This window comes from Argopecten irradians, chromosome 2 (genome assembly GCF_041381155.1).
Source record: "Argopecten irradians isolate NY chromosome 2, Ai_NY, whole genome shotgun sequence".
NCBI classification, from domain to species: Eukaryota; Metazoa; Mollusca; class Bivalvia; order Pectinida; family Pectinidae; genus Argopecten; species Argopecten irradians.
The window spans coordinates 66,438,891-66,451,248 of NC_091135.1; the positions used below are offsets into that span (position 1 = coordinate 66,438,891).

The 12,358-nt window shown below is 34.0% G+C and overlaps 1 protein-coding gene across 1 annotated transcript in view; it reads right to left on the reverse strand.

Moving 5' to 3' along the window:
• LOC138316260 (sodium-dependent phosphate transport protein 2B-like) overlaps window positions 1–12,060 on the reverse strand; it is a 29,280-nt gene extending 17,220 nt beyond the window's left edge. Inside the window, exons 1-5 of the mRNA XM_069257874.1 lie at window positions 11,928–12,060; window positions 10,879–11,046; window positions 10,621–10,749; window positions 2,258–2,401; window positions 1,107–1,423 (exon numbers count right to left, since the gene is read on the reverse strand). Of these exons, the coding sequence (XP_069113975.1) occupies window positions 1,107–1,423; window positions 2,258–2,401; window positions 10,621–10,749; window positions 10,879–11,020 (732 nt within the window). The 5' untranslated portion in view covers window positions 11,021–11,046; window positions 11,928–12,060. The remainder of the gene's footprint in view (window positions 1–1,106; window positions 1,424–2,257; window positions 2,402–10,620; window positions 10,750–10,878; window positions 11,047–11,927) is intronic.
• Window positions 12,061–12,358: the final 298 nt, after the last annotated feature.

Below are 12,358 nucleotides of genomic sequence, written 5' to 3' on the forward strand. Positions count from 1 at the left end.
GGTATCATAGTTATTGGATCAGGTATCATAGTTATTGGATCAGGTATCATATTAGTGGATCAGGATCATAGTTATGATCAGGTATCATAGTTATCGGATCAGGTATCATAGTTATTGGATCAGGTATCATAGTTATTGGATCAGGTATAATAGTTATTGGATCAGGTATAATAGTTATTGGATCAGGTATCATAGTTATCGGATCAGGTATCATAGTTATCGGATCAGGTATAATAGTTATTGGATCAGGTATCATAGTTATTGGATCAGGTATCATAGTTATCGGATCAGGTATCATAGTTATCGGATCAGGTATCATAGTTATCGGATCAGGTATCATAGTTATCGGATCAGGTATAATAGTTATTGGATCAGGTATCATAGTTATTGGATCAGGTATCATAGTTATTTGATCAGGTATCATAGTTATTGGATCAGGTATCATAGTTATTGGATCAGGTATCATAGTTATCGGATCAGGTATCATAGTTATTGGATCAGGTATCATAGTTATTGGATCAGGTATCATAGTTATCGGATCAGGTATAATAGTTATTGGATCAGGTTCATAGTTATCGGATCAGGTATATTAGTTATTAAATCAGGTATATTAGTTATTCAATCAGGTAATATAGTTATTGAATCAGGTATATTAGTTATTCAATCAGGTATCATTAGTTATAGCAACATGAAATAGCAATGGTATTATGTAATACAACTGCTAATAAACTAATATATAAATCAGCCAGACCTATTTATGTACATCCAGAGCTTTAAAACACTGTATTTCACTATATATATATATTTATTTGCATATCAAGTAATTTTGAACTTTATTGAAGTGGGTGACATTCACAATACATTTCTCGTGACAACGTGTTTGCTACTATTAATACCGAATTAATCATCAAGACCATGCCTTTAGTCTACACATCTTAGATGTTAATACACAAAGCAACTTAATCAGTGCAATGATTCAAACTGGTGTAATCAAAAAGTGTTTTTTACATGTTAAACACTCATTAAGCATTAGATTATTTGGTTTCTTTTGATACAGATATTGATATACTTTATATGTATATTAATTGGACATACATTATACTTACTAATACAATTCTGCTTGTCAAAGGTTCCGTCAGAGCTTTCAGGAACTCTGGATTTTCCGATGTGCCATTATTTTCGGTGCTTGGTAGCGTCTGTATAATTGCATTGGAAACTTCAAACAAATAGCCGGAAATCACCTCGACCGGAAGTAGAACTATGACACACAACCAATTGAACATGTCATGCACGGTAGCTGCAGCGAATGCCCTCCGGAACTGGTTCCTATCCGCTGTCTGCCCCATAGCCACCAATGTATTGGTGACGGTTGTACCAATGTTGGCCCCCATTATAATGGGTATGGCAGGCTTCACTGTCAGTACTACAAATAAAGAACAATATCCGTTGGTACAGTTATCTTTATTACGTATGACAACATATCTTGGACTACCCCACAAACCCTGTTCGTCGCTATGAAGAAGGCCCTACAGGTAATGCGTAAGAATTGTACCTGCTGTTAAAATTGCATGATCGCAAAATAACGACTAAATTTAGGATTTTATTTAGGATCATTAGAAAGAAAACGCAACACATTACTTACAGCAATGGCTGTCCTTAAATGACCATAGCTGTTAAACTAACATGTTATAGTTCCATTTTACTGACGGTCGTTCTCAAAGAATATGACTAGCACAACCGGCCGCACAATACAGACAAATTGATCATGGACAAATCAGATATCCTTTCATGCTGAGTGATAAACAGGAGCAGTACTTTTTGTTGACAGGTGTGTCTCGGCCAAGGGAGTACGGAACCCATAGCTTCTCACATGTCTTCCTCACAGGGGCGAAAGCTCAACTCGACGCCAAAAGTGAGGCGGTGTCAGGAGAAAAGTCAATCAACAAGAAAAGAGAACATAAATTCTTAAAAGAAGCCTTTTGGAATCACGTATTAGGGGAAGCTAACAATATATAGCCCAGATCTTTATTAAAAACAAACTTAGTCAAATGGTTTGACATATATTTCATACTGGGAAAACACTTAATTTTTTACCTAAGTCGGTGGTTTGATTTCGTGAAGCGTTTCCTGCAGAACAGTAACTTCTTCTGTTGGTATTGCAAGTAATAAAACCCAAAGATAGACGACTTGCAATTACATATTTGCAAGATATTTCTTAATTAACATATTCATTTTTACTGATAAAGTTATAACCTACTTTCAGCAGAAACCATGGAGACCACGATGGACGTTGATGTCGAAGAGCTTTGCACGAGCACAGTCACGAGAACCCCGATCATGAGGCCCGCCACGGGGTTGAGGAGGACCTCGTTATTGGAGAGAGCTTCTCCAGCTGCCTTCCCTGCAGAGAAGAATGCACATAACATAGGATTGTTTAAAATGCATATCGTATGGTACCCGCTTCTTAAGAAATTGAAAGTAAAAACTGGCTCAAAGGAAAAATACTTTGATATAATACATGTTTATGTTATGGGATGGCTACTCCTCATTAGCCTCTTGCCGTATATAGTAATACCACTACTATGACACACAAAACCGTAACATTATTTTATCTAAAGATTGGATGCAACAGAGTGGGTTTTGTAGGTATGTTATTATTTCATTTATCAGCAAGGGAGACCACGCCCAATTATATGCAAGTTTGTACAGCGCAGAAAAAAGACTGGAATCATCAAGGAGAGGAAAAAACTTAAGAATACTGGTGTAACCTTAGTACAAGACTTAACAAAGACAAACCAGCAAAGACTTAAGGATGCATATAGCCTTCCGTGTGTGGAGCGTACCTGGAGTTCGGATGGTAAACTGTTTGTACTGTTAAAAAATAAGAAAGTTCGGAGAATCTTTCATGACTCAATTCTATCATAGAAGTTTCTTCTCGATGACGAAATTTCAAAAGAAAAATGAACAGGCTGAGTAACTTGTGAACTCTTTAGTTAAAAAAAAAAGAAACTTGGATCTTTGTTTTCTCTTATTAGTATAATATGTGGATTAATAAAGTGATGTGAATTATCATTCTTCTGGTAGTGTACACTGTACTCACCCAGGACGTTGTATATTCTTTGGATTACCATGTAGGATAAGGAAAAGCATTCTGTAAATCTTCTAAAGGTATGTAAATATTACTTAATTCCCTCATTTTAAAAGGGAAATGTTTCTTTTCATTTTTTCCCATCAATTTGTATACATGTTTTCTTGCAATGATAATTCACATCTTTTTTTATTATGAACTGATCAAATAATTTCTGTAAATAATGCATGCTAATAGCGAAATTCTAAGCCTAATGCACACCTCGCTACTTACCAACTCATGATCAGGTGTTCCTAAACATATATCGAATTAGCAAACCTAAAAGTGTTGCAACATAAAGTCATGTTTGCTTTGGTAAAGAGAAATCATTATGATTAACTTTGTATTTGAATAAACCACTTCGGTTTTTTCACTCCTCTTAACTCATGGAGTTTGTAATGCCTATCGTACCGTTTTTTTTTTTTTTTTACTTATATTTAATCTCGATCAGCCAGACACTTTGAGAAGAGACTGGTTGACCCAGATTTTTTCAAGTCACTTCCGGTTGGAAGGTAAACAGTGAACGTTAACTTACATTTATGTAATGATATAACAAAGGGTATTTCAAATGTATATAGATCTATATAAATATATATAATTGTATATAATAGCTGAGGCGTGACTAACAACAGTTAATAGCCTGATACGATAACCTTTATGCAAATGTCAGTTCTATCAGAGACTTCTCTGGTTCTATCATTACTTTTTTTTGTTATATTCAAGAGGGAGACAGAATATATCTAGTACTTTTTTTCATTTGAATCAACCAATGTTTTTTTTTCACTCAACTTTATTCCTGGAGTTTGTAATGCCTACCGTATCATTTTTCATTTATATGTAATCTTGATCAGCCAGACACTTGATGCTTGGTAGGGTATGTACGTCCTTCTTTGAGAAGAGACTGGCTGACCGAGATTTTTTCAAGTCACTTACGGTTGAAAGGTAAACGGTGAACTGTGCAATAACATATACATCTATATATATATACACACAATTGTATAAAAAATAACAGCTGAGGCGTGACTAACAACAGTTAATAGCATGATATAAAAACTTTTATGTATTGATAAGTACCTGTGATATGGCTAAGTACCATGTCTTCATAGTAACCCACAAATGTCAGTATTATCATTAATTTTTTTTTGTGTCATTGGCTACAAAATATATCTAGCATTTTTATCTTGCATGTAATTCGGGTACTCATAAACACGTGAACATATACTTCAAAAATCCGAAAATGGATCTTGTTACACATACATATTTATTGATTTATAAAGGCACATCTTAGATTGATAAATGTCATTTTGAAATGTCGATTTTTCTTACAATACTAAATGAGACATTAAGAGAGGGAAGGGACTCTGGAAGTTTAATAACTCGCTCTTATATGATGAAAACTATCAAAAAACTATAGCTGATCTTATTTTAGGTATTAAAAAACAATATGCACATATTATTTATAATCCTTTAAATATTCACACTATTTCAGATGAGGATATCCAGTTTCAGATTAACGATCAGCTTTTTTTAGAAACACTTCTACTAGAAATAAGGGGGAGGGGGGACCATATCATTTGCCTCATATAAGAAAAAAACCGCATTTGGAACAGGAAAATAATCTTTTAAAAACAATAGTTGAATTAGAAAGTAATGAAGAGGTAAATGTAGAAGAACTAGAGGAGAAAAGAAAGATTTAGAGAAAATTAGACTTACCAAAATTAGAGGAAATATCAATAGGGCAAAGGCAAAATGGGTAGAGGAGGGTGAAAAACCGTCAAAATAATTTTTTAAATCTTGAGAATAGGAACTTTGTCTCTAAAATTATCCCTGTAATAGAAAAAGATAATGGTGAAATAATTCGAAATCAGAAAGATATACTTGGAGAAATAAGTTAGTACTATAAACAGTTATATTCTAGTGACTGCAATATTGAAAACATTAATCTAGATGAATTTTTGAGTGAATGTCCAGTTCCAAAGCTAAATTATGTAGATTCTATGACATTAGAAGGAAAGATCACATATTCTGAAGCATCCAACACTTTAAAACGCATCAAAAACAACAAAAGCCCTGGGTCAGATGGATTTACCGTAGATTTGTTTTAAATTTTCTGGAAGCAGTTAGGAACATTTGTGGTTATATCACAAAGAATTTTGTGATAAATTTTAAAGTGCTTTGAACTTGCGTTAATAGTTGCTAAATTTTAACATCAATTATCAGTTAATACTATTGTGTGTAATTTGACATTCCTAAGGTTATATTCTTGATCATATTTACTCTACATATATCGTTTGTGACAATTGAGATAAAAACCCGTATGTGTGATAACTGTGTATATCCTCTGGCAATTTACTTCGATACCTTTTCTGAAAGATCTTATGTTCTGTTCTATTACGTAACCGGATTAATGTCACGGCCATCCTAATTGCCTAAAGGACACTGACCACGGCTGAAATATTTTATTTGTAAAGCAGTTAGGTCTCCGACTTTGTACGGAACACAACGGCTATATTCTGGACAATCCAGAATAGCCATCCGTCAAGTCAAAGTTATCATCATTAAATTCCAAAGTTCAACTTCAACATTTTCTTTCGTCATCTTTACATCGTGACAAAACGTGCGGAAGTTTCCGTATGTTAATTGGTGGAGATAATCCTGGTAGTACCCACTTCTACGCTGGGTACGCTTTCCCGAAACCTCAACTGCCAAGCAAGTATTTCCCGCGAGTGACTCAAAGAAGGACCAACTCTATTCGGAATCACACGGACTGGATTTTAACCAAGACTGTGTTCGCCATACTTTGGAGTTAACCAGGGTAACGTTTTGACTGTAACCATTCAGGATGGCATTATGCTATAGATGTGGAGGCCACTTCGCCCCAAACCATCCGATGTGTTGTCCAGCAAACGGATGTTACTGTTTCCGATGTGGAAACATTGGCCACTTTTCGAGAATGTGTTTTAATCGAAACGGACATTGTACTACAAATGTTGGTACAACAGGATATTATCCTTGGACCAGTCAGCGACAACTGCCTATCCATCCTGTTCCTGTCCCGAAAAACTCTTCGGACAGTAAATCCGTTATTCGCACTGCACCAAAGAAAAAGGCCAAGTCAACATCTAAACGGCGGCGAGATTCTGAACGTCTCAGGAAATTCCGAGAAACCAAAAAGGTATTGTGTATTTTTCCATTCAGTGACATTGAAAATAGTGAACTTCAAAACGATTTCCAGAAAGACTCTAACTACAACAACCAGATAATTTCATTACAGTCAAAACTTGTTCGTACCAAAATTACCATCTCCAAAATATCAGAAAAGTGTGCAAAATTACAAAGATCAAACGAAATTCTAGAAGAGGAATGTGCACGCGCCAAAAATGTGAGTATAACCAATTATGTGTCTCAAATAAAGGAACTAGAAAAAGCATTGGACAACAGAAAGAAAATTATGAAAAGCAAAGACGAAACAATCACTACATTACACACAACCGCGAAACAAAAAAACAGACACAACGACAGATTGCGAATTTAAAGTTCAAAATTTCGGTGAAGGACGAGGAATTAAAACAGAAACAAAACATAATCACAAGCCTCCAAAAACAACTTAGTTACTACAGCGCTCCAAATACTACCAGACCGAATACTTTTCCCGGACCACGAAACCAACCACAAAATAATTCACGACGCCAGCGACCACACATTTCCTATGAAAACCGAGCGAATAGACTCCATCAAAACAGAGGACAGTTTAATGAAGACGCGGGACGCGTCTTTCCCGGAGCGGAAGGAAGTTATCACAAAGAATTTTGTGATAAATTTTAAAGTGCTTTGAACTTGCGTTAATAGTTGCTAAATTTTAACATCAATTATCAGTTAATACTATTGTGTGTAATTTGACATTCCTAAGGTTATATTCTGGATCATATTTACTCTACATATATCGTTTGTGACAATTGAGATAAAAACCCGTATGTGTGATAACTGTGTATATCCTCTGGCAATTTACTTCGATACCTTTTCTGAAAGATCTTATGTTTAAGCATGAAATATTTTATTTGTAAAGCAGTTAGGTCTCCGACTTTGTACGGAACACAACGGCTATATTCTGGACACTCCAGAATAGCCATCCGTCAAGTCAAAGTTATCATCATTAAATTCCAAAGTTCAACTTCAACATTTTCTTTCGTCATCTTTACATCGTGACAAAACGTACGGAAGTTTCCGTATGTTAGTTAGATCAATAAATTATGGTTTTGAAAATGGAAATTTATCTTCAACACAAAGACAAGGAATCATTACCTGCTTACCCAAGGGAGATAAGCCAAGACGATTTTTTGAGAAACTGGAGACCCATCTGTGTTCTTAACATTGTATATAAAATTGCTTCAGGTTCAATCGCATATGGACTAAAATCAGTATTAGATAAATTAATAATTCAGATCAGACAGGTTTTATTTCTGGCAGATTCATTGGGGAAAATCCTAGATTAGTATACGACGTCATGCATTATGCTGAGGAACAATACATACCAGGCATGCTTTTAATTGTAGATTTTGAAAAGGCATTCGATTCAGTGAGTTGGACTTTTATTGATAATGTACTAATTTTTTTAAATTTTTGTCAAGATATTAGAAATTGGGTGAAAACTTTTCATAATAATGCAATATCTGCTATAAATCAAGGCGGCAATCTATCCCCATTTTTCGATATCAATAGAGGCTGTAGACAAGGAGATCCCATAGCCCCATATATATTCATTTTGTGTGCAGTGGTTTTGGCCATTAGATTAAGAAATAACGTAGATATTTGTGGGACAGGTAATATGGATTGGCGACAAGAAATATAGTGAAGATATTTACTTTCCCGATTTAAATTTGCAATGGGGAAATAATTCTTTTCTCCTTCTTGGAATACAATTTCATGTGGATTTGCACCAAATTCCTAAATTAAACTATGACAAAAAACTTGTAAAGCTCAAGGCACTTATTAAGATATGGAACAGAAGAATTTTAACACCAATAGGAAAAATAAATATAATAAAATCACTACTCATATCACAGTTTAACCACCTTTTTATATCCTTGCCAAATCCAGATGATGTTTTTATCAAAAAATTGAATTTTGAGTTGTATAATTATCTATGGAACAGCAAAACAGACAAAATTAAAAGAGATATTATAACTAGAAACTATCCAGATGGAGGACTAAAAATGATAAACATAAAATCTTTCATTGATGCATTGAAACTTATTTGGATCCGTAGACTTTACACAACAGAAAGCAAGTGGCAAATATTTTTAAGTTTATATGCTGATAAAGATAAACTGATTCATTGTGGAACTGAATATATTTCCAACTGTCAACTAAAATGTTCAAATTTATTCTGGAAAGATGTATTCTTGGCCTGGAAGAAATTAAATTCTCAAGAGCCAATTATCAATGACCAGCCTGATGTTATATTAAAAACTCCTATCTGGTATAACAATAAGATAAAGATAGAAAATAAGGCAGTTTTTTTTACAAAGATTGGTATCAAAAGGGTGTTATTATCATTAATGACATGATTAAAAATTATTCTTCTAATACACTATTCACTTACGAGGAATTTACACAAAAATTCAACATAAGAACAGACTTTCTTAAATTTCAAGGCATCACCACAGTAATAAGAAATTACCTCACTCCAGTTATATCCAATACATTGCTAAGCTATCCGTACATACCTAAAAATTTAGAAATTTTTCTGAAGCATAAAAATGGTACGGAAGATTTTTACAACCTCTTAAATAAAAATGATACAATCTCTACCGGGAAATGCAAATGGTATAATTTATTTAACTTTGATGATGATGTTTGGAGACTAATATATAACAATCCTTTTGGTGCAACTAAAAACTCCAAACTACATTGGTTACAATATAGAGTCAACCAACACGTTTTATCATCCAATTCTTTCTTGTCTAAAATTGGGCTTGCTGAAAGTGCTAATTGTTATCGATGTAAAACGGAAATAGAGACAATAGTACATATGTTATAGGAATGTATAGAGGTGCAGAATGTTTTAATTAACTTTGAATCCCTATTAGATAGATTACTCATCCCATTCGCCTTTAACAAAGAAACATTCATTTTTGGATTATTTAATCAACCAATACTACATAATAGGGTAGACAATATGATTATTTTAGTATTAAAACAATACATATATAGCACAAGATGTTATCAAAAGAATTTATCAGTATGTGCCTTAACTAAACTTATAAAGGAAGCATGCTTCACAGAAAAATATACTGCAGTCAGCAAAGGTGACATTCATATTTACAAATTAGACAATGATTGGAATAAATGGAATAGCTTAATCAATATGTAACCATAGTTCAATAATATCAAAAAGGAATTTTAACCAGTAAATCATAATTAAAAATTCACATACACATGTAACATTAGCTGTATCTTCTGAGATCTTTCTTACCATAACTCTCTCTCTCTCCTTTCTCTACACTCTTATCTATCCACTATACAAACCCTTTCGCTTTCTCTCTTCTTTCTCCTCTACTTTAGAAAAACAACAACACTGTATTTTCCTTTTAAAAATAACTGATTTAATATGATGTCTCATCACGTAATCTCAAGATAACATATAAATAATGCATGTCATGTTTATATTGTATATTAGACTGACTATGAAAGAATATAAAAGTATGTATGAATCGATAGCAATAGTGTGAATGTTTGGATGAAAGAGAGTAATTATGATGTCATACTTAATTTTTTTTTATATATATATATGATGTCAACCAATAGTAATGCTTGTGCAAGAGGCAAAACTAAAATTGAAGATGAATGGGTCATATGAATGATTACTAGTAGCACAAACTATGGAGATTGAAATCGGCGATGAAAGAATGAGATGAATGATGTATAATATGTATTTCAAAATGATTATGTACAATGTGATGATAATTAATCCATTCGAGGTGATAATGACTGTGCCATTCTGGTCATTATTTATTCCTCAGTCGTTATTACTAACAAAATATAAACATTCAATAGATTTGGGGCGATTGATGTGGTTGAAAACATTTAATGTATCCTATGATAAAATCAATGTTCAATTGTTTGTTCAACTTCGCTAGCCAAGGGTATTCAGTCCGATACTCTACCTGCAAAGCTGGCTTGCGAAGTTGTTGTTTGTTTTTGCAAAATGTGATACTGATATGATTGATCCCACCGAAATAGCGCGATTTTTGATTCGTGAAACTAACGAGATTTACATTTTAACATGGCTATCCTATTAACAGAGTAACCATGTAAATGATATACGATGATGTAAGAACTTTAGACACGATATATTGTTATCCCGTCTTCAGAAGAGCGCCTGTCGTCGTTGGTGCCGAATTATACATTCATATTATTATCTGTAATTGTGAGGATAATAAGTCTTCAAAGAATGGAAACATTTGAAGGCCTAGTGCAATGTGTAGACTTACCTCCCAGCAGTTTAAAAGCTGCACTTAGAACATCCAGCGAACAAATAAACATGTACAACAGTCCCACTAGAAGGAAGGGTTTCAGGATCGCCAATACCACCCATTTCATTCGCTCTTCGTCTGACAGGTCTGAATCATATAAGACGACGTACTATCAAATAACGGAGCCTTTAAGTGTTATAGAAGATGATTTACGTATTAAAACATGTTGGCGGGTATGATTATACGTTGGAATATTGTTTTTACAATTCCAGATACCTTTCCATTTCTTGTCATCGTCGGGTATATCGGTGAGTGCATAGAGATCGACATCAGTACGTGTAGACTCCACCTCAGATGTTGTTCTTGTACTACCGGGGGATCCTACTAACGTGGACACTGAGGACACCGACTTCGTCATTCCCTTCAGCACAAGATTAACTAAAACTTACAGATAAATCAGTAATGTGTAACACATAATTAGCTTTGAGCAATAATGACGTAATCGTAAAACAAAGGAATGGGAAGATAGCCTCAGTTTGTTCAGATTTACGGAAAGGAGACAGACAACTTTTAAATGAGTGTTTCACATATGATAGATAAGAATGTGTTTATCTCTTGACGTAAATGTCATTGATTGATCATATAATTTCATTTACGGAATCTTCATTTACTTATAATAGGAAACATTACATTGAAAATAATGATATTCTGACATTGCTTTTACTGATATGACTAAATTACTAATTGGTAAGCCTAGAATGATCTAGAAAGTATGAATTCAATTTTTGTTATCTTTGGCTATTAACTCGTTTTTGTTACTGAAGACAAAATTATTTGATCACTTCCATTCAAAAATGTTTATAAAGAAAATCATTTGTATGTTATTAAGCGAATAAGTCTGATCAATAAACTGTTTATAACTTTATTTCGTGTATATTTTATGCCTCTCCAAGAATAACCTTGAAATGTTGCGAACATTCTAACTTTCGATCAATGATGGAACATTTACTACGTTTCGCGAGCTATCGTCATCCTAACTCTAATATGACCGCCATTTTCCCATTCATGTTATCTTCATGTCACCTTCAAAAACCAGAACATGTTTGTTGCTGCGCGTGGACATAACGTGTACCATATCATTAATTCCTTATTAAGACCAACTTCTCATTTGTCATTAACATTATAGACAAGTGTATGGTTTGCTTGGATATTACTAATTACATACTGGTGTGGTCAATTCTGATTACATACCGGTGGAAGTCGCTTTTGGCAGTTTTTTAGCACAGGACCATCACCGAATTCCAGCAAGTAAATATGTTACCAACCTTTCTTTGTCGGCACCAACAAGCCCGTCCAATGATCACCAAACTGTCACTTGGTGAGAACGTTTTGTTGGACAATAATGCCGCACATGTCTGTTTAGGATTAGATAATGGTTGAAGCCGTCACGTAGATACCACGACTCATATTACTCTTATCAGTAACAACATACGGGTATCCAAAGTCTGTATAAATAGCACAGGTGGATTTCCTGCCCTTGGGTAGGGTCATGTTTATTTACATCTTATCATGATGCTTGATATGGAAATGCCCCACAGTATTGAGTAGTTACCAATAAAACTCGAATAAAAAACACATTTTTTAAAATTGTTATTTTAGGTAAGTGGTGTTATTTGAAAAAAATGTTTATGAGGTGTGACTAGGGACCTGGGAAACCTACAAATGAAATTTGAGAAGGATCCTTGATACACTTTGT